Genomic DNA, 27,440 nt, shown 5'->3' with positions numbered 1-27,440 from the left:
CCAGAGAAGCTCAAATCATATTGCATGATTTTTATGGCTATATATATATATTTTTCATAAAAATTGGTTTGCACGCACGAAAAAAAGAAGATTAAAAAGTGCCAGTGTCAGGTACAATAAGAAATGACAGAGAAAAGATATTAATTAAAGGAAAACGGGCATGAGGGAGCATACTCAATTTTCCGGCAGATGCTGTCATGCAAGGTAAAGATTTTTGGAGGACTTAACACAAAAAAATAGCGCCGACTCAGAGCTCAGAAAGGAATTTTAAGTGAATTTCGGAGGCGTGCAGTGCAAGCAATCGAAATTCACGGAGACCGGTTGAAGTTTTCAGTCGAATGTCTCAACGGGCTTATTGGCTGAGTGAGAAAAATGTTTTTTCTGGTGGTAGTGTGTGTGGGAACGGAAAAAATCCTGCGCCATGGCGGCATTACCCGATCCAAATTGCTAAAAATCTCTGGGATGGTGTTTCCGTGATATAGCGCAAACATACTGCAGTGTTGGTGCAAAACTAGAGACACAGTTTTTAGGTTATTTCAGATGTCTAAGAGAATTTTCCAGTGTATTTGTTTTTTAGTTTTATTTCACTGTCTATTTTAGGTGAAGTTCGTTTGTGTTTTTTTTTTTCCTTAATAAGTTCAGGCTATGATCCTATTAGTGCTGTATGGCAATTGGAATTACAGGTGATAGTGAAAGAAACCCTCTGGAGGTTTTCATACTTTCCCTTTCTAGCAGTCCAATTTTCAGGGAAGACGATCCCCCGAATACGATCACAATTTCTATGGGGACAACAAAACAATCAGATGAACAAGATATATTCAATTTTTTTTGTATGGAAAAAAACTCTTAGGAAGCCTTACTTGAAATGAACCATGAATGGCCTGGGGAGACTTTCCAATTGCTATGAAGTGAGACTTATGCATGTGCAGGTAGCCATGTAGTATTTTATTACTATTAACCTATTACTAAAAACAATTTAGTCAAGGAAAACAAAAGACCTAGCTCATACATACTAATGAGGCAGATGAGTCGAGCTTAAGCGAGCATATTTGAAATTTAGACACGCATATATTTTTTTTTTAATCCACACTTCCACGTGATTATTTATTGCAGTTTTTGGTTAACTTATATCTGAGGGGTACTGTACTACATATTAATTATTTCACCGGTTTGATTGCAAACAGGGAATAGAGCACAACTGGTTCCACAGGCAAACACCTCGCACACAAGTTTTATATAACTTAACCCAAACTTGAAAGAACAACAACATAATGAAAAAGAAAATACTTTGCTTTATTGGTGTTTTCATCATAAAAAGTACACTCTTTCTGACTAAAATACTAGCACCTTCCAAGGTGTTATAACATTATTAATGGAAAACCTATGAATTAAATATTTTTGTGATCTGTTACTCATGAGAACAGCAAAAATGTGCAATCCATCACCTAAACCATGTTGACCACACCCTTGAATAATTTATTGATATTGGATGTTTTTTTATTGAAATTCGAATTCTAGAGTTCAATTCTTGAAAACATAACTTAAATCTAGGTGATGCACAAGTAATACATAGTAGATCAAGAAATTCAAATATCAAAGACTTAGAGCTTTAGCTCCATCAGCTGGACTGGTCACTACGCATGTAGCCTTGTTTCCATAACCCTCCTGGCGAAAAAAAAAAAAAAAAAAAAAAAAAAAAGGATAATTGAAAACAACCAAGGATTGGTGCAGGCATTTGCAAGATAATTAACAATTAGATTATAGGCAACATATGTCTATGGCAATAATTGATAAGGGAAAGGCTCACATCAATTATCATTCATTGCTCTGATGAAGAGCTAATGCTCCAAATGTCTGCTTAAAGTGATTAACATGAAACTTCTCCCTATAATTTCCACACATGATCAAGCAAACAGGTAATGAGAATGCTCAAACTTATCAGGCAGAAGTAGTTCTCCTGATCTAACACCAAATTCTCCTGACTAATTTCCAAGCAAATGTGTAGCAGCTAGAGGGGAGAATTAACAAGCAGATCTTGGAAGTTAAAGGGTTCAGGCGGCCAATTTACATTTTCAACTTCGTTGATAAAACCAAATAATATTGTAATACACCTCAGCCACACAGCTCCAGTTTCTTTAAAAACTTACCCCTTTAATTAATTTATCAGGTAAAGTGATTATAGAGCAAATAATCTAACAGTAATTGTTTTAGCATAAATTTTCTCACTGTTCACAAATTAAAAACAAGACAGGATCATGTTTCTAATCTATTTTTTTAATGAACCTCCAATGATAAGCAACTAACTATACTCTCTGTCAATGATGGTATAGAGAGCAAGTTGCTTGACCAATCAGATAACAGCATTTGTGGAAGAATGACGAAAGATTTATACTAACACCGCATGATGGTAAATTTGACATGATTTTGATTAAAATATTACTAAACAGAATATTATGTATCATATCATATCATATCATCGCCCAAGTCAAGATGATTGTAGTATTAAAGCAACAACTGTTTTCAAATGGCCAGTGTGATTTTTTTGAGAAGAGTAAAAAAGACAGACAATTTGAATAATCAAAGAGAGGTCTTTGCTTCAAAAATTCAAGACCACAGTCAACTTTTTTCCAATAAATACTGAGCACCCACTCCAAAAAATATATCTGCACTACCACACAAACTTTGGAGCCATTAGTAGTGTAGTAAAACTAACCTGAATGTGTTTTATAAGACTGTCAACTGAGGACTTCTTCACCACAGTAACAGTGCACCCACCAAAGCCACCACCTGTCATACGGGAACCATACACACCATCTACCTCCATGGCAAGCTTAACCAGTAAGTCAAGCTCTTCACAACTGACTTCATAATCATCTCTGTAATCAAACACACAAGAAAATTTAACATTGATATTTATGACATAGTAACAAAGAATTTAATTGAACACATATGGAGACAAAAATTAAAAATGAGCACAGTCACTTCACATAAATTTTCTAAATCTACCAAATTCACTCAGTCATGATGTCTGGATGTAAGCCAGTTGTTTTTTGGTTAGGTGTGTTTTTTAGAACATTTTACACAACTCCTACGAAATCCATTATATTATTATTATGGCTAAACAAGTTAAGAAAAAAAGAGATTTTTGTAATATCCCATAAGATTACAGTAAAAGAAAATTGCCCTTCAAAAAACAATGCATGTAACCAAGAGCTGGCAAAATACGATCACTTTCCAAACATGGGTAACCAGTCAAAGAACAGGGTCTGCTTCACCTTGCCCCTTTATCAAGCCAACCACACAACAAATACATAAATTTCTAACTTAAGATATATTTAGCTAGTGGTCAAATCTCATACAGTTTTAATATATTACCGTAATGAGTTGTGACTCTCCACCATCAGTTTTCCAAACTTCTCATAGTCTTCTTTTTCAATGGCTGCCGCAGCTTCAGTAGTTCTTTGAATTTCTCCAATAACGTGCCTCGCTCTGCGGAACACAACCTCTTCAAGCTTCCCTTTGTTGGCTATGAATAAGAATAAAATTTTGTTGTAGTTCATTTCAAATGTGTCATGCATAATAACTCATCATATAACCCATATAGCTCCACGACGGAACAAGTTTATGTCAGCTGAAGCAGAAAATGCCATTCAGCCCACCCTTGGGTTACTCTGAAGCATTATATTTTTGAACTTAAAATTAAAAGAAAAGAGAAATAAGAAAATAAGTTGTATTCTTTGAAAAATGGTAACTTTCTTGCTCAGAAGTAAAGAAAGAATGAAAAGATTTCATTGTAAATATTTTTTGTAGTTGTCCAACATGTCACTTCCTATTTAGTTTCAAAGATCAGCTAGTGTATGCCCAAGACAAAAAAATACAAAATACTTTTCTATCCCATTTACCTTCCAATTCAGCCATAGAAGCTTCTCTAAGACTTGGTTTTCCTAATGCCACTGCTGCTGATTCACATTGTTTCCTTCTTGTTGGATATTCACTCCCTGTTAGCTCATGCCGCACATTGGAATTAGTTACTAGGACAACTAAATCAGGGTTTGTCATCGGCACAAGTTTGGCTTCCATAGATCTAGAGAAAAAACATTCAACTTGCATTGCCATAATCATTTCAATGCCACAGTGACGAGACCATCAGATAACTGACATAACTAATTCTGCACACACTGCTGCTTAGACAAACTATGCCAGTTTGATAATATAATAATAATAACAATAATAACTAGAACTATTTATTGTAAGTGTGTAAGCATGCAATGGAGATGGAAAGGTCGAGGGTTCAAGCCCCAGCCGGACTAACACTCAGGGTCTTAAAATAACTGAGGAGAATTTGCTACCTTTCTATAATATCAAGAAATGGATAGATATTCTAGTCTTCTCGAATAAGGATGAATAAACTTTAGGTCCCGTCTCCTGCAGGGTTAGGGGTAGGAGACGTTAATTTCCCATGCACGAAATTACTGTGTGGTGGATGTCCTCCCCTTGGGTGGGATGGGTGGGTTTACTGGGCCCACAGTAATTGGTGCAAGCTGTTGCGGTGTCCCTGCCTGTCGGCGAATCTAATAAATTAAATTAAAGGCCTACAAAGTAACTGCATAGATGAATCATGTTTTTAGTAATGTCATAGTATAGTATAGTATAGTAGTCTTTATTTCCTCACAAGATAAAAAATACATATCTTATGTTACAATATTTGAGTAAAAAGTATATATATCTAAATTATAAACTTTATATGTAAACTTAATATGGTTATATGTCAACTACTCTTACTACTCTATTTATTTCATTCTCATGAGAGTTGGGGGCTGTAGGCATCCCAACCCCCTTCCCCTCCAGCTATACCCCTGGAGCTATGTCATTCATTCCTTTGTATCAAATATCTTACCTACAATCAAGCAGAAGAGCATTTCCTTTCTTTCCCATAACAGAGATAAACTGATCCATTATCCCACATGGCATGTTTGCAAAGTTATGCTCAGCTTTTTGACATGCCAAAGCCTTTGCCTTTAAATCTTTTTGCTCTTTACCAGTTAATTGCTCAAGAAAAGTGTATGTGGCCACTTCCAGAGATGCAGAACTCGACAGCCCTCCTCCCAAAGGAACTGAGCTTGCAATCATGGCATCAAAAGCAGGGATTTCACCAGGAAAATTAGCAATGACACCCTTAACATAGTTAGCCCAAGATGGCTTGCCAGGGGTCAACGGCTTGTCTGGTATTGGTGCAGGAAACATTATCATCAGAGGCTCATCAGCACCTTTTGCACTGGTACCTAACCGACAAACATCATTGTCTGACTTTCTTCCAACTATTACTGTAACTAGATCTAAAGCCTGCAGAAAATACAAAGCAATACATTTTAGTTTAGTGCCCCATAATCTGGTTATCAAGTTAATTGGGTGGCACTCCGCAAAAGGCCATAACAATGTTACAATGAGGGATAGGCTTTTAAAACCTTTTAGATGGAGTATAATAATCAAAGAGGTTTTGCCTTTAAGTCCCGATTCACCCTCAGAGGTTTCTATATATTTTGATTCTTTGTGTTATCAGGATTAATCTCCAAAAATTTTTTTTGGATTGATTAAATATTTCCCGAGATATGCCTCCTTAAAGTTCATCCTTTGGCCACCCCCTTTTGATTTAGCCGGTCTAAGTTAATACTGGTAACTAACAGTCCCTCATGACAGCACAGCAAGAATGTCTTTCGATGGATGTGCCTACATTCACCTGAATATGCCTTTAGACGAATATGGTGTATTTGAGCATCCAGCGACCACACAACGAGTTGGCATTTTCACATCATTTTACAGCAATAGACACTTGTTCTTATACAAGAAGTTAACATTCGTTCTTGCTGTGACGTCACTCAGCCCAGTAATTCTCACCTGGCCAAGTCAAAAGGGCGTGGCCAAAAGAGTAACTTTGAGGCAGCATATCTCGGGAAATATTTATTCAATTGCAAAAATTTTTTTTGGAGATTAATCCTGATAACGCAAAGAATCGAAATATATATAAACCCCCGAGGGTGAATAGGGACTTTAAGCTAATGTCATTTCCAGAGGAATCAGTCAGTGTTACATGTGACAAATTTCTAAAGGATTTAAAGATATTCTATTGCTTCCAAATGACCTTTCCTCTGAGCACAGTCCTATATATAAGGCAAAATCCTAAGTTTTGGGAAGAGGAACACCAAATATCAGATAGTTAACTGTAAAAGACTGCGAGCTTCCAGGTCTGTACACCACACTAAACATTTACTTACAAAAATTACCTCCTCACCCACCCCTAGCAATCTACTTGAGAATTCCCCCCCTCTCCTTGCCAAATATAATACATATAATCAACAAAATAAACTCCAAGACTGTAACTAATTGTAACTAGCTACGAAAAATTATAAGAAAACAATTAGTTGAGGAATAGAATTGGATAAAATAACCCTATAAAGATAATAGTAGAGAACTTGCGCATTCAGTTACAAGCTTCAAGATACGCGCGTGCAAACTTAAAATTTATGGCTCGGCCCGATTAACACTACAAAATAAATTTGCCGATATTAAATATATTTTTTAGATTCATCATTTACCAACAGCGCATTCATGGAGAAAATAAAAAAAAAATTTCCTAGCCTTAGAAAATAATTTTTCGAAGGCGCACGTCTCACCATGAACGATTGCACAAAAATTATCTGAAATTCCCTTACCATTGGAAAAACGAAGCCATCGTTGTAGTCTGTATGTTCTCCGATGATATTTACTCTTCCAGGCGCACAAACAGCAATCGTAGGACTAGCCTGAAATTTTTCTTCGAAACAAGTTTTCGCTATTTGAAGAACATCTCCAGACGCCATTGTAAATCAAATCAATTGGTGCTCAGGCTCTCATTCTCGGATGTCATATGAGCGTCACAAGGCGTAGAGAAATAATTAATGACAATCGTAAGAATGGGACACCCTGGATTAATAAAATGATGATGAAACAGCTAAAAATTACAATTAAAGAAAATAACTTTGTCTGAAGTATGATTAGCACACTGATATTTTTATGGAATTTCCAAAACTAAAAGTCGATCGGCCTTTGCCTGTACAACTTTTCCAGTGTACCGGTTTGTGAGCACAATATGAGGAGCCCCTTGAAATAATGTAAACAAAACTGGCGCAAAACTTGTCTTTATCCGTGTTTCTCAGGAAAACGCGAAGCGTAAGTCATGCCAGGAAGTGTGACTACCCCGACGTGCCAAAGTAGTGAAATGGGAATGTGAAGGTTAAATTCACCCAACGTTTCTTTTATTTCCTTGTGGTTGTTACTACTACTCGTCCTTGTCTCACCTTTGCAACTTTTCTATCGAGAAAGGTACATTTGGTGGAAGTAAAATAACTTGCAAATTAAATTTTGTACTTGTTTGCTCTCGAAGCACAAGCTGGATGAGACACAGAAAAATCCTTTGGGTTTAGGGGGTATGGGGCATCGACCAAGTAAAAGGAGCTACAATATGTGTGTACTTGTCGCCAAATCCTGTTTCAGAAGTTTTCAAATTGGATAGGAAGAGGGGAATTTGGGTTAAACTTTTTGTAATATACTGAAACCGACACGTACCAGTTCTGGAGAAGATTAAAGAAAACTGGACTACAAGGAGATTGAGGGCCTTCATACGGTAAACACCCACACAGACTTACCGAAGTCATGTAAAGAGGACCACACATTTATCCCTTTAAACCCTGACATCAGTATGCATATTCTCTATACTGTTCTCTAAACATCTCATAAGGTGCTGGCAAGGAGAACTTTTTTAACAATCAAGAGCCTCTTCAGTCGGTGATCATTTCCTTTATTTTTGTGCCCTAAATGTTTAACTCTGGGGAGATTTTGTAAGGAGAAATTAGATGCTAGTCACCCTTAGTTGTTAAAGTGTTTAAGGGAGATACTCAAAAGTAAGTCCTTGAATAGATCCTTAAATTGTTAAAAAGAGATGTGATGGCAAAGATGGGAGATTTCACTGATTTATTGACAACACTGCTCTTGCATACAGTTTTTTACACAGTTGCCCTCCTTACAGAGATCTTCAATTTTAACATCAACCAGGTCACCTCATAAATACATTTTTTTTTAAAAATTCTACATTATGGCACTATGATTTCGCAAACCCTTTTAAAGAACTAAGAACAATATTTCAATAACCTTTTTCTAAAAATTTTGTCACGAATTTGTGAATTAGACTGATGTGCCTTAGAAAATTGCCTCTCAACACATTTTCGTACATACATGTTATTGACCAAGCAAGGTCAAGATGGCTGGATATTGGCCAAGTTCTTTTTTGCCTTTATATGGACCAAGACAAAGTCGATATCCATAAAAATGCAAAATGAGAACAAGGCTAACCCAAGCAGGCAAGATGGGTGTGTAGCCAATCAGAACAGAGGATTTACTTCATATTACCCAGGTGCTCTGCCAACTACATCTCATAAGTTGGTATATTAAACATGCATTAATTTTGTACATTCCACAGAGCCATAATGCAAGACAATTTTACATGCTGATGAGCAACAAAAATTAAGGATCATTCCTAGTAAACCTAGAGAAAACCTAAAAGAAGGACCATAGGATTAGATGCAAATGTCACCCCTATGAGATGTCTATTATAACATTTGCACATCTAGGACAAGCAATAAGTACACATTAATTAAGAGTAAAAATGAGCCATCAGTTCCTCCATGGTTTGAGTACTTCTGTATGTATGAGCAGCTGGTAAGAGTCTCTTTATAAAAAATACGTCATCTTTCTTAGCCTCATAATCCAATCAACTCTGATCTTGATTTGGGACACTGAAAAATTCACATCAAAATAAGTTTAGAGTGATCCACCACAAGGACCTAAAACTTTTTAGACTCAACATTGACAACAGCTGTTTTAGAATGTTCTAGGGCCTAAATACTTTCACCTCTCTGATGTAAATATCAATTCTCCCCACTGTCTGCAATATACCTTTTTTGAAAGGAAATTAACAATGCACATTGACAACGTGAAGGAAATTTTTGTTACACAAAATACAAATTTTCCAAAAGTTAGGTTTACATACATCAAATGAACACAAAATTTTTCAAAAACAATATGTACCTAACTTTTTTTAAGCGAGTTTGCTGAAATACAAACTTCTCAACATAAATATCTAAAGGAGGGATTCTGGCATTTTCTAGCATTTCTGGTGCCTTGGCTGTGAAAAAATGGGTTTTTTATTGAAATAAAGGTTGTAGTAATAGCAAGTATGATAAATATTGTAAGAAATAGACAACTTTTTTGAGAGACATGTTTCAGCACGCTTATGCCATCTTCAATCAATGAGTAACAGAATGCAAGTAATTATATAACAGACAAGTATATATAGACAGGTAAAAATGAACGATATAATATCGCGACGTTTCGGCTACTTCATGACGCCATTATCAAGGGTACGAATGAAAATAATATTAACAAATGCGAGTTCAAGAGTTACAACTAATTTGCATAGGGGAGGTAGCTAAACAAATACTTTAGCACGGATAGAATCCATTTGCACGTTCAAACTCGGTGTTAATTGTTTGATGTAAAGCATCTTGTTGACAAGACAATCGAATTTGTTCATGCACTTCTTGAGAACTTTGAAACAGCTAAGAAGGTCCTCAGGGACAGCACCTGCGTGGTCGTTGTCGTAGTGCTTGTGTACTGAAGATGACGTGCTCTTATGGCTATCCACCCAGACATATAAATGCCCACATGTGTAACCAACATAGCTCCCTGTATCACACAGGTTACATTTAAATTGGTACACTATGCACTGTTGATTAACCAGCTGTGGTTTGGTTTCACATTCTCTAAGGTCTTGGCCAATTTTCCGACTGACAAATAGGGGCTGGATTGTGGTTTGGAGCTTAATGCTAAGGTCTTTCAACCGTGTCTTAACAATGTTAGCTGAGTCTTGGTCCTTAAAGGGTATGACTACTCGGGTTACATCATTTTTCGCCAATCTTCCCAATGCCTGCAATGGCTGCTGGTCAGCAATTCTCAAGTCAATAAAGGTGTTAATGGCGGAGTTGATGAGGTGGTGAGGGTAGTCCAAACGTGAGAATAAATCTTGCGTCATCTTCAGTACCCAAGCACTACGACAATGACCACGCAGGTGCTGTCCCTGAGGACCTTCTTAGTTGTTTCCAAGTTCTCAAGAAGTGCATGAACAAATTCGATTGTCTTGTGAATGAGATGCTTTACATCAAACAATTAACACTGAGTTTGAACATGCAAACGGATTCTATCCGTGCTAAAGTATTTGTGTAGCTACCTCCCCTATGCAAATTAGTTGTAACTCTTGAACTCGCATTTGTTAATTTTATTTTCATTCGTACCCTTGATAATGGCGTCATGAAGTCGCCGAAACGTCAGAATATTATATCGTTCGTTTTTACCTGTCTATGTATTACTAAATCTTTGTTAAGACAAGTATATGAATAAAATATTTACAGTTTGATGTAATACAAAAGCAGGCACTAATTACAATGTGACACCAAACATCAAAGGTGTGAACTAAAATGCTAGAAAAGTGTTATAATGCTGTAATTGTTTGTTAAGTTCAGGTTTGATCTTATTTATATAAAAAGCTTCTTTGAGTTTTAAATCAATAGAGTTGTTAGCAGAATCCAGAATACTAAAGCAAGAAAGGGAGTATTTGTTCTTACAAGAAGGAGATGTGTTGAAATGCTTAAAAATATGCGAGTTTCTATCGCTTTCCGTGTGCTCCTTTATCCTAGTAGAGAAGTGGCGACTAGTTTCTTGTGCGGGATGTAATTCCCGTTATATTGATGAAACTAGTCGCCACTTCTCTACTAGGATAAAAGAGCACATGGAAAGCGATAGAAACTCGCATATTTTTAAGCATTTCAACACATCTCCTTCTTGTAAGAACAAATACTCCCTTTCTTGCTTTAGTATTCTGGATTCTGCTAACAGCTCTATTGATTTAAAACTAAAAGAAGCTTTTTATATAAATAAGATCAAACCTGAACTTAAAAAACAATTACAGCATTATAACACTTTTCTAGCATTTTAGTTCACACCTTGATGCTTGGTGTCACGTTGTAATTAGTACCCGCTTTTGTATTACATCATACTGTATATATTTTATTCATATACTTGTCTGTTATATAATTACTCGCATTCTGTTACTCATTGATTGAAGATGGCATAAGCATGCCGAAACATGTCTCTCAAAAAAGCTGTCTATTTCTTGAAATAAAGGTGCTGTAAAATAATGATGTAAAGTATTGAATGAAGGCAATTTTTCTTTCTTATAATAAGGTATTTCATAATTCTTAGCTTAAGGAATTTGGTTGGTATTCTTCTTTCTTATTCCCACTTTTCTGTATGAAAATGTATTAATACTGTGGTGAGAAATTTCTGTTTGATCACTCCCGAGAGAGAAAGGGTTCAGGATGATTGTTATGCCCCAAAACACGGCAAAACAACTACTGCCAAAGCTTAAACCCATACCACAGAAGCAACCTTAAAAACTGAAAATTTGAATGGGAGGACATACACGTAGATGTGATTCAGACTCACCTTGTTTGCATAGTGCCCTTTGTCACCACACTGAACAGAAAATAAAATAAAAAAATTTAAGAGAATACCAGAAAGAAAAAGCAACAGTGAAAAATGAAGCTAATGCCATTGTTCAAAGTATCAACAAGAATGCATCAGTCTACTGTTTTCTTTTGTTTAGTAATGCTCAAAAGAAATGTACATGCTTTTGGTTCATGGACTACATGTACCACATGTACCACCTCAAAAGAACATTTTAAAAACAAAGCAAGTACTTGTAGATTCATTAGGGTTTCAGAAACTTGTAATTGGGTTCAAAAGTAAAAAAAAAAGATTGCTTTTTTTTTCTTTCCTTCTCATTATGAAAATATCACAGCAACCTCTAAATAAGTCAGAGGTAAAACTATGAAATTAATGCAAAATGCCATTTGTTCACTCCAATTTTTTCTATGCTTTTAGCCATTTGCTTCTTTTTCCCCTGTGTTTTTAGGGGCTCTTTGTTATACCCCCTATGTTTTGAAAGACTGTGGTGATTATTTTAGGTTTGAGCGAGTCAATCAGATAACACTCTACTGGAGAATTGGACTTCTTCACATGTGAAAGTGTAAGATGGTAGCTTTGGGACAAACCAAGTAGTTAAGTATTTAACAAGCCTTGACAGATCCATATCAACTTTATACTTACCTTGAAACAAGTGACTGTTTCTAGCGGCCGTCTCATTGTTGGTCTATCAGCATCCAAATGTGCATTTGTTGTCACTGGAACAATACTTAAATTAATGTTTGGATGCATAACTTGTTGATTCTGCAGAAAAAGAGAAAACCGATAGTCTCAATGGCTAAGGTTAGCTAATTAAGAGACTCATTGCACTGGAGATTTGGTTTCCGTCACAAAATGCAAACAGGATTAGATGCTTGCCCTCACTCCACCTTTTTCAAATTTCCAGATCAATTCCCAAAAGCCTATTTAACAACATGTGTGGAAGAAAAATCTGTGGAAGTAATGTGTTTTTCCTAAGAATACACAAAGGGATTCCTGCCTTAGAGTCCAACAAATTATTTGCTAGGGCAGCCAATTCATGCACAGAAGTACTTCCACCACCTGCTGTAACTGCTTTTAAGAAGGCAGCCTGCTTTAAGAAAACGTGCAGTACCTTAACTGCGGATTGCATTAATAACAATAATAATGTCAATTGAATACTACAGAGATTTAAATCTCTACTTGTTCCAACAAGATTTGAACTTTTCCTTTCATCTGTTTTCCTTGTTGGGCAACAAATAACAATATCCTTATCCCCTGCATTTAGACATATTTGTCACTTTTTTTTTGTTGGATCCATGTAAACATCACATCTGTCGTTTCCTCTCAAATATAAAATATGAGGGCAACTCATAACAGGTCAAACAAAGCACCAGTCAGTGCAATTTCCCTATTTGTATATAACTGCCTCTGAATAACGCTCTCATATGCAACTAAAAACAACGTTAAAAATACCAAAAACAGTCATCAAGGTCCCAGTTGGTTGAAGGATGAATAAAGCTATTTATTGGATAGGCAGGAATGGTGTACTTCTATCCTCTGGATAGCGCAGTGCATTTTGCTAACACTTATCCCCTGGCTAGCAAGTTATCTGTTAGATAGCTGTATCTACCCTTTGAACAACTGAGCCCTGATGTATTTTAAATGCCTTTTTTTGAGAACTAAAACACTTTAAAGGATCCATTGCACTATGGCATGATTTCACCAACCTTAAAGTTTTCTTTGTGGGGATTTGTTGGACAGCTGGATGCTTTGTGGCCAGGTTGATTACAGTAATGACATACAATGTTCATGGCTTTTTTCTCACTACTTTCGTCTTTTACAGGTAGCTCAAATCTGGGACTAAAAAAAACAAAGTCCTTTCATCCCCACACTTGCTTTTCTTCATTCTGATGGCACAGTTCAAAATTAAGATTCAAACAGCAGTTCAGTCAACCATGATGACAAAAAAGTCTTCCATGCAACCATTTCAAAATAACAAAGATAAATTCTTTTACTGGCACATTCAAAAGAGGGCTCTTTGTCTACTGTTTCAAGTCACTTTGGAATTTGTTGTATCAGTTCTTGTAGAAAGAATGAAATCCAACAACAAGCTCAGCCCCCACAGATGATGCCAAGTTCAAATAAGAGAACCCCAATACAATAGCGCTGGGAGGTAAGCATACCCCCATTGCACCAACACTTGCTCTCCTTTTTATTTAGATGAAAATTAAGAGCCTGGTTGCCTCTCAGTGACTAAAAAGTAATGGTCAACTTAGCCACTAATAGACAGTAAATAGATAAATAAATATTCAGTGAAGTAACTCAGAAGAACAAACATTGATTTCAAAACAAGAAAACAAAACATCGCCAAAAAGTGATGACAGGATTTAGACCCTGTTTTCTCTTACAGTACAGATGCTTATAGTCAAGTCTTATAGTAGAGCAATCATGATAGATGCAAGCTCACAAATCACAACTTACTGCATATGTTTACATTTCGGCCCTTCGGGACAAAACCCACACATGTAGTTCAGGCAAATCACTCTCCTCACATGTCGATGCCTACAGCTCGGACCTAACATTAAAGAATAAAACCATAGCATATATTCAAAGAGCTGCCACTAAAAAGAACTTCATTTTTAACACCCCTTGCAGCAAGGATTAGTTCTTGTTCACTAAAAGACACTTATCTTGACTTATGATTTGTTTATCTATTCTCCATTCCTGTCAATTTGCCAAAAGTATTGATAAGATACAGTAGGGAAAAGTCATCTATTCATCCCTTTATTTTTAAATCATTAAAACCTTTTGGTCAAAACTAAAATCACATCACAGTAATTGATATACCAGTACCTACAAGGCTGTTCTCTAAGAAAAATTGAAGGGAGCCCAGTGATCTGAAATTGTAAAATCCAGGGTGCCCAGCACACACTTTTTATCAAAAAAAAAAAAAAAAAATAAGATTCTTGAGTCACCTAAGAGCAAAAGTAAGGTGCCAGGGGCCACTGGGCACTGCTAGACCACAGCCCTGATTCTAATGACATACCATGCTTGCAGAATCCTCTGTCATACCAAGGACAGTCCTTTATTTTAGACTCTGGATCAATATGAAGGTATTGGCATTCCTTGTTACTGCACTCGCCTACATGAATTATGAATAAATGAATTATGAATATATGACTATAATGTATGAATTTTCATTTTTCTTTATCTCACGCTCGTGACTAGACGAAAAAACATCTTTCTACATTTCTTTACTGAGCTCAAACTATCTTTCTTATTCTTTACAAACCATGAAGATTCAACATTGCCCAACTTAGCAGTATGCAAGACATGTGTCATATATGAACTTCGCGATGGGCCTTACTCACTATCAAGTCTCTATGGCTCAACGCTAGAGCATCGGAGCACAGAATCTGAAGGTCTGAGGTTCGATTCCTCACAGAGACTCAGATGCTTTTGTCTCACGCTCGTGACAAGACAGAATGATAATGATAATGCTGACGTCCGATCTCAATCTTAGTAACACTGTAGACCTTAGCAATTCAGCCTATGCTGCTATTAAGGTATCGAATCATTCACTTTCACTTTCATTAGACAAAAAACATCTTTCTACATGAATTACATTGTATTTGATCTTAGTATATCATGTATCATTTGTTTAACTAAAAAATCTGACTAGTACATCCACTACAGCTCATCATGGTTTCTGCAGCATCCTATCATTAGGAGTATTACATCTCATCCTGAATGGAAAGTTCTTCCTTTACAAGTTTGAAGTAAAAGTAAATTCTTTTCAAGAGCCAAGTGGCCCATCCAGCCATGGTTTATCCTAGTTTTCCTAGCATCAAGTGACCAACAATATTCAGGATTCATACCCTTTTTTAGAGAACAAATTTTAATCACTTTTCCAGGACTAAGTTTGATTTTTCCAGGACTTCAAATTTCACCTTAAACCCTTTCCTTTTCAAGATTTCAAATTCAATTATATTTACAGTCTACATACATTGTTTACAACCTAAATTCTGAAAACTTTATTGCTTGAGTTAAGCAGATTTCCTAGACTTTCCTAGACCTTTAGTCTTTTTCCAAGACTTTCCAGTCCTGGCAAATGTCATAATAAAATTCCGAGACTTTCCAGGTTTCCCAGGACCTATATGAACCCTGAGCATTGCTACTCTCTCTCTCCCATCACAATTTGTCTAACATTCACTGAGTTTCCCAAAAAAAACATCAAAAACCACTTACAATCTTGGGAAGAGAGAAACACTGTAAGAATCAATTAAATAAAAATCAACCGCCTCCCGGTTAGCTCAATGGATAAAGTGCTGGACTGTTGTGCAGGAGGTCGAGGGTTCGAGCCCTGGCTGGACCAACACTCACGGTCTTAAAATAATTGAGAAGAATTTGCTGCCTTTCTATAACATCAAGAAATGGTTAGATATTCTAGTCTTCTTGGATAGGGACAAATAAATGGAGGTTCCCTCTCCTGCAGGGTTGGGGTAGGAGACATTAATCTCCCACACACGAGATTACTGTGTGATGGATGTCTTCCCCTGGGGTGGGATGTGAGGGTTTATTGGGCCCACAGTAATCGGTGCAAGCTGTTGCGGTGTCCCTGCCGGTTGGCAAAGCTAAATAAAGGCGCCATGATCCAATGTAACTTAACTCTGAATAAAATTAAATCAGTGCACTGCATCTAAGTTAAATGTAACAATTGCAAAAAAATATGACTGGCATGCACTTACCAAACTTGGAATAAAAGTAACATTCAGGCATTTTTGTCATGTCATATTCATGAAGAAACTCGCACTGATCACCCTTTTTACAAAGCCCTCTCAGCCAATGCTTGCAGACAACTGTCTTTTCACCTTTGGTATGTCTAAAAGGACACACTGCCCCTCGATTACACATGTTCCTCATGAAAAATTCACAAACTGCAGCACCAGACTCTGTAGAACAAGAGATAACCAAGAGAAGAACACACAACAGAAAATAAACATTGTCATTTAAATCACAAAACTTTTGGAACATACAATACGAGACTGAAAAACTGCGAGCAGCCACAATAATTAGTTCATAGCTTTGTGGTTTGCATGCACTCTTATCTCAAATGTGATAACAAAATAACTTTTGTCTAAATATTGTAGAAGTTTACGTAATAGCGTCTTAATCAATTAAGAGTTTGACATTTAAACAGGTCTGCTAAGTTCAAATGCATCGCCTGAGATTTGGAATGTAACTAGTTTTAAAAACATTAACGTGCAAAAAGCGATCACGATATTTGTCGCAATCAAAACTCGTTTGAACGGTACTGTCCATCCCTGGGAACGGAAGAGGCTGAACTCCAACTTGGTTGTAAAGCTGCATCTCAATTTCAAACTTGAGATCCGCTACACTCGCTACAATATCCTCCATTGTGATACACAGCAAGGAAAATACAGCAAGATCCTTCAAGAGGTAGCTTTATCCCAGGTTAGCGTTATTCTTCCACGAAAGATTACTGCCAGAGACTTTCCACCAATGTCGCACATGGCCCACTGTCAAACATGGCGACCTGCCGGATAAAAAACATTAAGGCGAGGCTGCTAAGCACGTAACGCTGACTTGTCTCGGGACCTTCGAGGGCTCAAGTTAGGTCGGCCATTTCCTCTTCGTTTCATCGGCAGTGAAAAATTTTGAATAATTTTGTCTTAATCCTCATCTACTGATTTCAGTCTGAATCAAAATGTCAAGACGAGGAGGTAGGTTTGAGCATTTTTGGGTTTTTGTTAAACTTTTAAGTATCGTATCAGACGTTTTTGGCTGTTTTAGGTCGAGGAAAAGCACATCACAAAGGCAGAAGACGTCATTTTACCGATGCAGAGGAGCTGCAAAGGGAGATGGAAAGGGATAAAAGAAGGCAGGTAGGGAGGGTAATTTGATTTAATATTGTCCTAGATACCTTTTCTTTAAATTTAATTTTGAAACGAGTAAAAATAAACAATGTAAATAACGTCAACAAGTACAACTTATCTAGCACAAGATGTCGAAAACTTTTGATTTAATGAAAATGCAACGTGAATAAAATATGATGCAATACACACATGTACCGATACGTACCTTTTCAAACAATAAATTCAAGGCCTTATTTGCCAGATTATTTTCATCATCGAGGATAGATATTTTGGTGTAAAAAACTTTTAACTACATTTCCAGTCGAGTTACTCATAGTCTAGAAAACAAGTCGACGAATAAAAGGTATCTCTCAAATTATTTGCACGGAGCTGACGTTGTTGTTGCTCGCTAAGCTATTGATTTATTTACGACGATGCATTTGTATAATTAATCAGCATAGGAAACTTCTATGTGACACTGTTGAGTCACCCCATTCCCGTTTTAGACATTAAAGCTTGTATTTAGATTTATTTTCAAATATGATTTTTTCAATGATAATTATGTTCTTGGAATCTTATCGATTGTCTCTTTGAAACGCTAATGAATAAAGGGGGTAAGGTTCTAAAGAAACTGTGGTGCTGTGTTGGTGGGGGAGCATAACAAGATAAATTGGTTTAATCAACTGAGTTGATAATGTAAATTAGCCACCATCAAGAGTGTCAGAGCTGACATTTCAAGCGTTAGCCTTTTGCCCCTGACAAAGGGCTAACAATAATTCATATTGTAGAAGAAACATTGTTGGATTTTTTTCAAAAAACATTTAAACTGAATTGCTCAGCCTTTATCATTTAGCAACATGAATTGTGGTTTTTGAAACTTGAACTAACAATGTTCACCTTGGAATTTGAAATTTTCATCTTCAGGAGGAGAAAGAAGGTGATGGTTCAGATGAAGAAGGTGCTGCTGCAGATAAACACGAGGCCAGCAGTGAGGAGGAATCTGACAGTGAAGAAGAGGTAATGAAATACATGCTGTGGCCATCTGGCTTTAGGTAGTCCAGAAAATGATTCTTGTCAATGACAGTTGTTGACATTTTGAAATCCTGAACAAATGACAATGTCAGAGACACATCTTGCGTCAAATGAGAGTCAAGTAACTCAACCCAACTCTGATAATGAATTCTGCTCAGTTTGTAAAATGATCAGTCACTTTAAATTTAGGAACAACCTCCCCCAAATAATCACATTAAACCATCAAATTTTACCCATGAGTTGAAACTAAAGTGGAAACCTGCTCACTCATAACCCCCCTAGTCACTCATACAAGATCTCGTTTCCCTTGACTCATTTTTTCAGTCATTTACTATCAGCTAACTGGAACCCCTGCTAGCTCGAGTTCAAGTTAGGCAGGTTCTACTGTAATTACTCTAAAATATACACAACTTGTTTGATGGTTTAGCGTGTATTATGCACTGATATTTTGCAAGTTGGGCAGTATTTTTCTGAGCCCCATAAGGGCAAGGAGAAACACAGGCAATGAGTAAAATGTGTATTATATGTTAAACCATCAGATAACAGAGTTACTTTCCAATATGATTTCCCCTTTCCACTATGATCTCTGCTTTTTATCCATACATTTTTGTAATCCAATTTTTTGTAATACCAAGACACTTTTTGGATGTTTTCATTCCTTATTATGGTAAAATGTTGTGGAAGTGGAATTACAAAGGTATTAAGAGTGGTATGTTTTGACTTTGCATCACCCAGATTCTCCTCCCAAAAACACTGAAAAGGTTTTTTTCTTTCATTTTTATGGCAGGCTAAACCAAAAGGTGTAAGTGGTCTCATAGAGATAGAAAATCCCAACAGAGTCACTTCAAAAACAAAAAAGGCCTCAGACTTAACAAATGATGATAGTAGTACTGTGCAACTATCTCGAAGAGAGAGGTTTGTCATTAACACAATGCTTTTATGCTTCAAATAGCATAGTTTGCTGCGGGTGATACTCAACTTTGTGAACTTTGAAATATCCAGTGCCATAATTTTGGTGTTATCATCCTTAATTTGTTTGTTTGTTTGTTTTTTGAAGGGAAGAGATTGAACGGCAGCGTAATGCAGCAAGAATGAGAAAACTTCAAGAAGAAGGGAAAACAGACCAGGCCAAGGCCGATTTGGCACGACTAGCAGTCATACGAAGGCAAAGAGAAGAAGCCGCACGAAAAAAAGAAGATCAGAAAAAAGGTATTACTATAAGAAACATTTAAGGTGTTAGTGGCTTGCAAGTATAATTGTATGTGCAAATCAAATCTTCATGGGGAAAACTTCTCTCCAGGTGGCAGAAGGTTCCTTATAGTTTCCATTGTAAATAGTTCAATTTTACAATTGCATGCTTGGTTGCCAAGCCTTTGAAAAGGAGCAAGGCTAAGGGTAACCTTGTTATGATAGAAATGTCGCTGCTTTTTAAACTTAAATTACTTTGTTATCATGCGAACTAGATACAAGTCTATCACAGAAAGGTCACCTTCAACCTCACTCCAAATCAAAGGCTTGGCAACTAAGTGTGCCACTCTAAAATGGACTCTTGCTTGTTCGTGGTTCTGACTCTTTCAAATCAGATGGGTGGGTAGAAATGGCCACTAACCCTTTAATCCTCAAGGGTCACCAGCATCTAGTTTCTTATATCACCAGTGAGTTAAACTTGAAGGTCACAAGAATAAGGGAAATGATCACCAACAAAGAAGCTGTAGATTGTTAAACCAATTCTCCTTGTCAGCACCTTGGGAAATGTATAGAGAACAGTATGGAGAATATGCATACTGCTGTTAGGGTGTTCAGTGTTAATGATGTTTCATGATTTAAGCAATTTGAAGTTGAAAAAAGTAGATTGGCACAGCCTGTACATAGATTATACAGAAGAATCTCAAGATATTGTGAATACCTACTGTATAAAGATAAAAAAAAAAAATCTATCTTTGAACACACTAACTTTTTTTTGTACAAAAAACAACAATCAAGAACATTTAGACTGCAAGCAGGGTCTCTCCAATGTAGTAGTACAAATAGCAAAGAGATAAAAGAGTGTAGAGCCACTCCCATCACAGCTCTGAGAATTGCATATAATAATTCAAATGCCTTTTCAAGATCATAAGTTTTGTGCTCAGAAAAATTTCTTTTCTTTTTTTAACAAATATTTATTACATTACAGCAAAAGAGGCTGCCGAGGCTGCCAAAAATGCCAAACGATGATAGAGGCCTATTTAAAGGTGCACTGTCCTGTTGTGAGAGCATTTAGGATAACAGAAGTGAAGGAGTGATGGCAGACATGGACAGATTCGGTGCAGATAATCGTATTTTTCGTACAAATGTAAAGTACTGAAACAAAATGCTCGTAAAGCAGAAGTAAATTTGATACATGTACCTAAATGTTGGTTCAGCGGTGGAAAAGTTTCATTATAGGCAGATATTAACCTTCTAACAAATCGCAAATACACCCGTCAGCTTTTTGATTAACTAACAAGCTGACGGCTTCTTATGCATGGATACATAAGATCGACATAAAAAGCCAGTTCTTGTAGTTTTGGGCATACTGTTTTGGGGCAAGGTTGCGGAAAATTCGAAGAAAAACAAAGAAATCTTGACTTGGTAGTTCATTGCCGTTCCATTCAATAAATCAATTAATCGTTTAATTATCAAGGTATTTTCGACAAGGCAAAAACACTCAATCAAAATACCGGCCATATGCTTCCCAAAGAAAAAAAACTGAAGTAAAACAAGTGATATTAGAGAGACCCATCTTACTGGCGGAGAACTTTATGAAAGCAACTTAGAGATGCCAAAGAGTTGGCTTGCAAACATTCTGTGTTCTTTGTCGGTTATATCTAAGCAGAGGCAACCCTCCTGGAAGTGACTCCTTTAGATCATAGCTTGTCGTCGGATCAGCATGTCAGTCCGTATACGAATGGATTCGTTAACCTAAAATACTTTATTCTACTACATCAGAGCAGTGCCACGAGCTATTGACCCTTCTACTTCCCAGATCTGAATGCCAATTCTCCCCTCTACCTGCTTCACATTTCCCTGTAAATTAGTTGATAAACTGACCAATTATCTTGTACTACACCCCTCCCCCCACACACGCGCTCACGCACAAACAAACACACATACGCCACACACGCGCACACACACACAAACACACACACTGACGCAGGACTATAGCACCTTAAGAAATTTAACCCCTTTATTCTCGAGTCATCGTGACATTTGAACTTCTGCATGTCACTAATCAACAGAATAAAGGCTGATAGTTTCGAAAGAAACTGTTTGGGGCTGCGTCGGTGGGAGTAACGAAATAATTTGGATATATCAACAAAGTTGAAATGGTAAATTGGCCACCGTAATGATTACAAAAGCTGACGTTTCGAGCGTTAGCCCTTCATCGGAGCTAATCAACAGGTCGACGTCAGAGTCCATATCCAACGGTCTTACGCAGTCCTCCAGCATAGACTAGATAACACATTTTTTTCTTTCGACTTAAACGAGGCAATCGTGAGTGTCAACTGATAGGGTTGCTCTATGTCAAGTAACGTAAGCTTAAGACAACGAAGGTTAGATAATAACAAAGTCACTGCAGAGACGACTGAAGAAAGTATCTAAATGCTTAACAATATCAACACAGTATTCAGCACACAGATGATGAGAAAACTTGAGTCAGCCAGGTAGTGGAATTGAAAAATTGCGAAAACAAGGTTTTGGAGTTGAGGGTTCGAAAGCCCTCCTTGAAGGTATGAAAACTTGATTGTTGATAAAGGGGTGGTCGAATATCGAGATCATCTGGTAACACTAGAAAATCACTTTCCTCTATCGTCCAGAACAAAATTATACGTATCCATGGTAGTTTAATTGGCGAATTGGAATCAGATGGTGAAACGTTACAATGCCTTTCTCTCGTCAAAATCTATTCTTTTTACCGATGGCAAGAGGAAAAGACTTGTACCTAATTGTTCAGGGTGGAGATTTTCACCAAGTCTTCACTGATTATAAATTGTACTGGTCATTTCATTATTATTAATTATTATTATTATTATTATTTTAAACTCCAGTACACCATCGGAAGTTAGAGCCCTGTTCTATGCCACTTACCTTGGACTTTCAAGATATCTACGAGTTTTTTTTAAAGAAAAAAAAATTTCAGGGAAAATTGAATTGAAATGGATAATAATTGAAGGGATAGTGTCTGATTTCATTCCCTTAGAGCAGCATACGAAATCGCCGAGAAAAAAATTGGTTATTTCCATGCCTGTTTTCATGACGAGCCAGAGAGTTACGTTACCGGCGAAACAGCCTTGTTTTCCAAAAAAAAAAATTATCATATTTGGGTGGAGTTCTTGTATTCGAAGCTTTTTCATGTGTTTCGATTATAGGAGTAAAAATTTCACGAAAGCAGAATCGCAAGTTTTATTATGATGCGTAAACAACAACACAACAACGATCTTAAAGATCTTGCTTAAATTCATACAAGTCTTTGATAGCGTGCGACATTTACAAACTATTGAGCGTGATGTAAAGCAAAAGACCGAAAAAATAACAATCCTGTTACAAAACGACAAAATAAAATAGGAGAAACTCAAATTATATCGAGCGCTTCAAATGGCGAAATAATTACTGCTGTATTAAAAAATTGCCTAAAATCAGTGAAAATGCACCTCGTCTGATACATCCAAAGCAAATTGAAGTACTTCTGCCCAACCCTTCTTGTTTTAGCCGAAGCGTTTGTCTTAATTCTTGTAATACTTTTTTTTTAATTCCGATTCTGAAAAACTCTCTCTTCTGAGAATATACCGTTCTTCGTTCGTAGTCATTCGTTGGTCCCGGTCACAGCTACGTAGTTACTTGTCAGCCAAGAAAAATCTGCGACTGCTCGAGGAGGCATTCTTTCTTGCTGTGTCTTGTCTACTTGCGCGACCCATTCTGTTTCTTTTCTGTTTTTGTTGATGTCTTCAGCTATAGCGTTATCCTCAAATGACTGATCACTTCCGAAATCGCTGTTTCCCTCAGGGGTCGATCGTGTTATGATACAGCCCATCTTTGACTTTCAAAAACTGACGAATTCTCTCTCGGCTGACGGTAGCAAGGAAGGTTAATTCGTGCCGTTGTGATGATGAAGATACCCGAACGTTTTTACTCCACTTCGCATGAAATGTGTTTTCTGTCAATCATTGATCAGATATCCAATCACGGCCAAAGGATTGATTAGTATTTACGTCACAAGCCGTGTCCGTTGCATTGTGTTTTCATAGGAAAAAATGTAAAAAAAACAAAGCATAACAGTTCTTTAAATCTTAATTTCGCAATAAATGAAGAAATAGTATTTACTGAATAAGAAGGAATAGGACGAATAATAGTAGGAAAAAAAAGGCCAAAAGGGAAAGGCGCAAACGGGACACTCGAACCCATGCGAGGCGCCCACCAAAAGAAATTTAAGTTTAAAAAATTACAGACGGAATTGACCGAACGATGGTGACAAGGACAATCTTGTGAGACGGGCCAGGTCAACATAAAAAAAAAAAAACTGACTTTAAATAGGGACTTATACGTTTTTTTCAGAAATGATTTAAAGAACCCGGGGAGATATAATTACTTAGGAAAGTTGCATTGCATAGTGTATTCCGTCCACAATTTTACAATACGAACAAAATATGAAGCTCGAAAATTACTGGTCTTGCAGGCTGGGAGAGTAAGATAGTGGCCAGAAGACTGGCCGCGTCGCCTACTTGAATGATTGTTTAAGGTAATATAGTGCGGACTAACATCAATTTATCAATCCAGCCGCAAACGGCCTTTTGTAAGAAAAAGAGATCTATAATTTTTCTACCTTATTTTACAGGAAGCATATTCAAGCAAGCAATCTATCTCTATACGAAATATGGCAAGGATTTACGCAAAATCCATCATGTGGCTTACCTCTGAACTTGTTCTATCTTAAGTTTTATTCACTTCTGAGCAAGAAACCAGACTTCGGCAATGTAACAAAGCTGGGGTTTCATGATCGCTAACTTTTGGGAGCCTTCTCAGTGCTACTTTATTTTACATAGGACAAAATCTCTTCAACAGACCGAAACGATTGTTCGCTTGCAAATGCGAGTCCCGGGTAAACTTGCTCGAAACAATCATACTCAGATCCTTCTCCTCGTGCACACCCAGTAACTTTTTGGGGCCTAAAAAATAGCCTCAAATGGTAGTCCTCTTCTTCTGCGTTATTGACAAAAATCTTCCATTTAAAAGCATTAAATTGGATATTGTTATCCACGAAAAAAGGTTTCTCAAAGCTCGTTGTAGTCGTTAAAAATCTGTGATAGATAACGGAGGAATGAATCTTGTTTTAGTATTTTCATCGTAGAGAGTAAATTGAATACACTCAGGTAGAACACCTGGCAGATCATTAATGAAAGAACAACAGAAGTGGGCCTCTGGGCTCCCCTGAGGGACTCTCGATGTGGCTGGGGCCCGTTGCTAGGCACAACTGTCGTCCAAAACGCCCAAGCGCTTATTCCCCAATACTGCCTGTTAACTGCGCGCAAAGTATCTTAGTGTTTATAATCGCTCTTTAAATGAAAATTGAAAGACTAACCGTAAAAACGTACTGCGTTACAGCCTTAGTGAAGGACATGAACACAGCCCTTCTGATAATCAGTTACAAAAACATCTCCACTTTTAGACACGGCAACATAATGCGGTACAAATAGAGACTGTCTGATCATCGAGACAAACTTTCTGTCCAAAGTACTTGAACTCTAGTGTTCTCACTATCACAAACCATCAAGTTGTTAAATTTGTCAATTGCGAGTCCCGCAGGATGGTGTAGCTGTCCTTCACCAGATCCCTCGCTGCCAATATTGTACAACAACATTCCGTCCTCGTCATAAACGCGGTTGGCTTTAGAGTCAGAAACAACGAATTTCTCCTCGTGGTAGATGGTGCCGGCTTCTTATTGACATACACAATTCAATAACTTTTTGTGAAGGTGTAGTCTGATCGTCCGGGTGAGTGTAGTCCTGAGAAGGACTGTTGTCGGTGGTAGTGACTGACGTTTCGACAACCTGTGCGGAAGTCATCATCAGAGTCAAGTGAATGATTGTTGTCAGTAGAATGTTCTTATTCCAGTTCGTATGAAATGATCGGTTGGTTTTGCCGTGATGTTATTGGCTGTAAGACTCAAGTGACGTAAGTCGGTCGTGATTGGTCTGTTTCGATCTGTCAGTAAAGTTAGGTCGTTCTTTTTCGGTCGTTTGTGATGTTTATGTCGTGAATGAGTCGTTTGTATGGAGCGGGTAGTTGTTAAAGGGAATACTTTGTACCGAAATTGGTTGACGATAAGACGTTCTGGTAACTACTTCAAGTCGAGAGTGAATTACTACGGCAACTGCTCAGCTACTTTTAACTTAGAGCTACTTCGCCTCTGTGGTGATATAAGCACTAATCCAGGGCCTCTGTCTGAAAAAAAATGTTCTGAGTGTGACCGGGTTGTGGCCCGAAATCATCGAGCGACTTGGTGTGATGGCTGCTCTTCGTGGACTCACATCAAATGTGGCGGCGCACTACCTAAAAAGTATCTGCACATGATGTCCACTAACAACAATTCGAGAACCTGTAGGTCGTCAGTTGGAACTGTTACATCAGTTTCCTTTTGCGAATACAAGTCTAAATTCTAGCGGCATTTCTAACGCCGAGTCAACCTCAGAGGAAAACGATACAGTGATATCAGTTTGGAAAGAGTTTAATAACACTGCTCGAAAGCACCGCGGAAACTTCAAGATCGGCCATATTAATGCAAACAGTGTTGGTGGTTTCAAATTTTATGAAATAAAAACTTGGCTACTCTCTGGAAGATTCGACGTTCTTGTTATTTCTGAAACCAAAATTGATGCAAGTTTCCCGGACAGTCAATTTCATATCGATGGCTATCGCTTATGTCGCAAGGATAGACAGGCTGGCGGCGGAGGATTAATGATTTATGTTAGAAGTGATGTTAACTTTATGACAGTGAGACAGCTCGAAAGAATGTCGCTTGAAAATTTGTCCACCTTTAAAACAGAGTTTATGGTTCTCAAAATCAAACTAGGAAAGGGCTGGATAACACTTGTTGGTGTTTAAAGACCTCCGTCTGTACCGAAATCTCGATGGATTAATGAGCTCTCATCACTCTTTGAAGCAGTGGCGATGCTTTCAGATACTGTGTTTTATGCCGGGGATTTCAATGCGGATTTATTGGACCAGTCAAACCTCCAAAAGATGGTAGAAGCTTCTTAGACTTGTTGGATATTTTTGATCTTAATTGTTTAATTACCAGAGCCACTCGTAAGACCAAAACAACTGAGACACTAATCGATCTCATCCTGACTAATGACAAGACTTTGACATCCGGTGTGGTGGATACTCAGTGATCATTCACTTGTTTTTACTGTCTTGCGGTCTGTGGCGCCTAGATCGCGTTCAAGAAAAATGTTTTCGTAGCCTAAAAAATTTCAACCAAGAGAAATTTGTGCAGGATTTACGTATAGCACCTTTTACCATAATGAATCTATTTGATGATGTAAATGACAAACTTTTCGCCTTTGAACAACTGTACAATGACATATTGAAGGAGCATGCCCCTCTTAAACAGACCATTGTCAGAGGCAAACATGTCCCATATATGAATGAGCAATGGCGTAAGGCTATTAGACATCGAAATAAATTATGGCGGAAATTTACCAAAGATCGCACGGACACAAATTACGAACAGTATAAAATTCATCGTAATAAATGCACGTCACTACGAAGGAAAGCGATAAAAGAACACTTTTTTAAAAAGTCAACATCGTCTGAGAATCCGCGTGAGTTCTGGAATGCGTACCGCCTATTCCTACATGGTAAAACAAAGCAGGCTAATAATATTATCCTTGAAGAAAATAATGCTCTCATCACTGAGAAGAA

General features: G+C 37.3%; 3 protein-coding genes across 3 annotated transcripts; 1 reads left to right on the top strand and 2 right to left on the bottom strand.

The window, feature by feature from the left end:
* Positions 1-1,272: 1,272 nt before the first annotated feature.
* Positions 1,273-6,914, bottom strand: LOC111321479 (galactokinase). Its single transcript, XM_022924374.2, has 6 exons — positions 6,711-6,914; positions 4,898-5,343; positions 3,903-4,084; positions 3,376-3,526; positions 2,714-2,876; positions 1,273-1,665 (listed from the first exon to the last, which is right to left on the bottom strand). Exons 1-6 carry the CDS (start codon positions 6,855-6,857, stop codon positions 1,594-1,596), a joined length of 1,161 nt encoding a protein of 386 aa, XP_022780109.2. The 5' UTR covers positions 6,858-6,914; the 3' UTR covers positions 1,273-1,593.
* A 1,078-nt stretch (positions 6,915-7,992) lies between these two features.
* LOC111321408 (cleavage and polyadenylation specificity factor subunit 4) lies at positions 7,993-17,165 on the bottom strand. The gene is made up of 8 exons (XM_022924280.2): positions 16,908-17,165; positions 16,341-16,544; positions 14,639-14,734; positions 14,074-14,167; positions 13,320-13,452; positions 12,256-12,375; positions 11,593-11,622; positions 7,993-8,828 (listed from the first exon to the last, which is right to left on the bottom strand). The coding sequence occupies exons 1-8, from the start codon at positions 17,008-17,010 to the stop codon at positions 8,793-8,795; spliced, it is 816 nt and encodes a 271-aa protein (XP_022780015.2). The 5' UTR covers positions 17,011-17,165; the 3' UTR covers positions 7,993-8,792.
* Positions 17,166-17,192: 27 nt separating this feature from the next.
* Positions 17,193-20,891, top strand: LOC111321409 (uncharacterized). Its single transcript, XM_022924281.2, has 6 exons — positions 17,193-17,336; positions 17,407-17,498; positions 18,393-18,485; positions 19,288-19,415; positions 19,558-19,709; positions 20,674-20,891. Exons 1-6 carry the CDS (start codon positions 17,321-17,323, stop codon positions 20,712-20,714), a joined length of 522 nt encoding a protein of 173 aa, XP_022780016.2. The 5' UTR covers positions 17,193-17,320; the 3' UTR covers positions 20,715-20,891.
* The last annotated feature ends 6,549 nt before the right edge of the window (positions 20,892-27,440 follow it).

Source organism: Stylophora pistillata, chromosome 10 (genome assembly GCF_964205215.1).
Source record: "Stylophora pistillata chromosome 10, jaStyPist1.2, whole genome shotgun sequence".
In the NCBI taxonomy this organism is placed as follows: domain Eukaryota; kingdom Metazoa; phylum Cnidaria; class Anthozoa; order Scleractinia; family Pocilloporidae; genus Stylophora; species Stylophora pistillata.
This window is presented reverse-complemented; position numbering and strand designations above follow the sequence as displayed.

Bases quoted from the DNA above. Each gene is read 5' to 3' on its own strand.
- LOC111321408 (XM_022924280.2), bottom strand. From the start codon at position 17,010: ATGGAGGATATTGTAGCGAGTGTAGCGGATCTCAAGTTTGAAATTGAG. The intron at 14,168-14,638 runs GTATGTCATTAG...CTTTAATGTTAG, and splicing joins CAGAGGATTCTGCAAGCATG to GTCCGAGCTGTAGGCATCGA. The intron at 11,623-12,255 runs GTAAGTATAAAG...TTTTCTGTTCAG, and splicing joins AAACAGTCACTTGTTTCAAG to TGTGGTGACAAAGGGCACTA.
- LOC111321409 (XM_022924281.2), top strand. The intron at 17,499-18,392 runs GTAGGGAGGGTA...TTTCATCTTCAG, and splicing joins AAAGGGATAAAAGAAGGCAG to GAGGAGAAAGAAGGTGATGG. The intron at 19,710-20,673 runs GTATTACTATAA...ATTACATTACAG, and splicing joins AAAAGAAGATCAGAAAAAAG to CAAAAGAGGCTGCCGAGGCT.
- LOC111321479 (XM_022924374.2), bottom strand. From the start codon at position 6,857: ATGGCGTCTGGAGATGTTCTTCAAATAGCGAAAACTTGTTTCGAAGAA. The intron at 5,344-6,710 runs GTAAGGGAATTT...TATTTTCTGCAG, and splicing joins ATGGCTTCGTTTTTCCAATG to GCTTTAGATCTAGTTACAGT. The intron at 1,666-2,713 runs GTTAGTTTTACT...TTTTTTCGCCAG, and splicing joins GTCTTATAAAACACATTCAG to GAGGGTTATGGAAACAAGGC.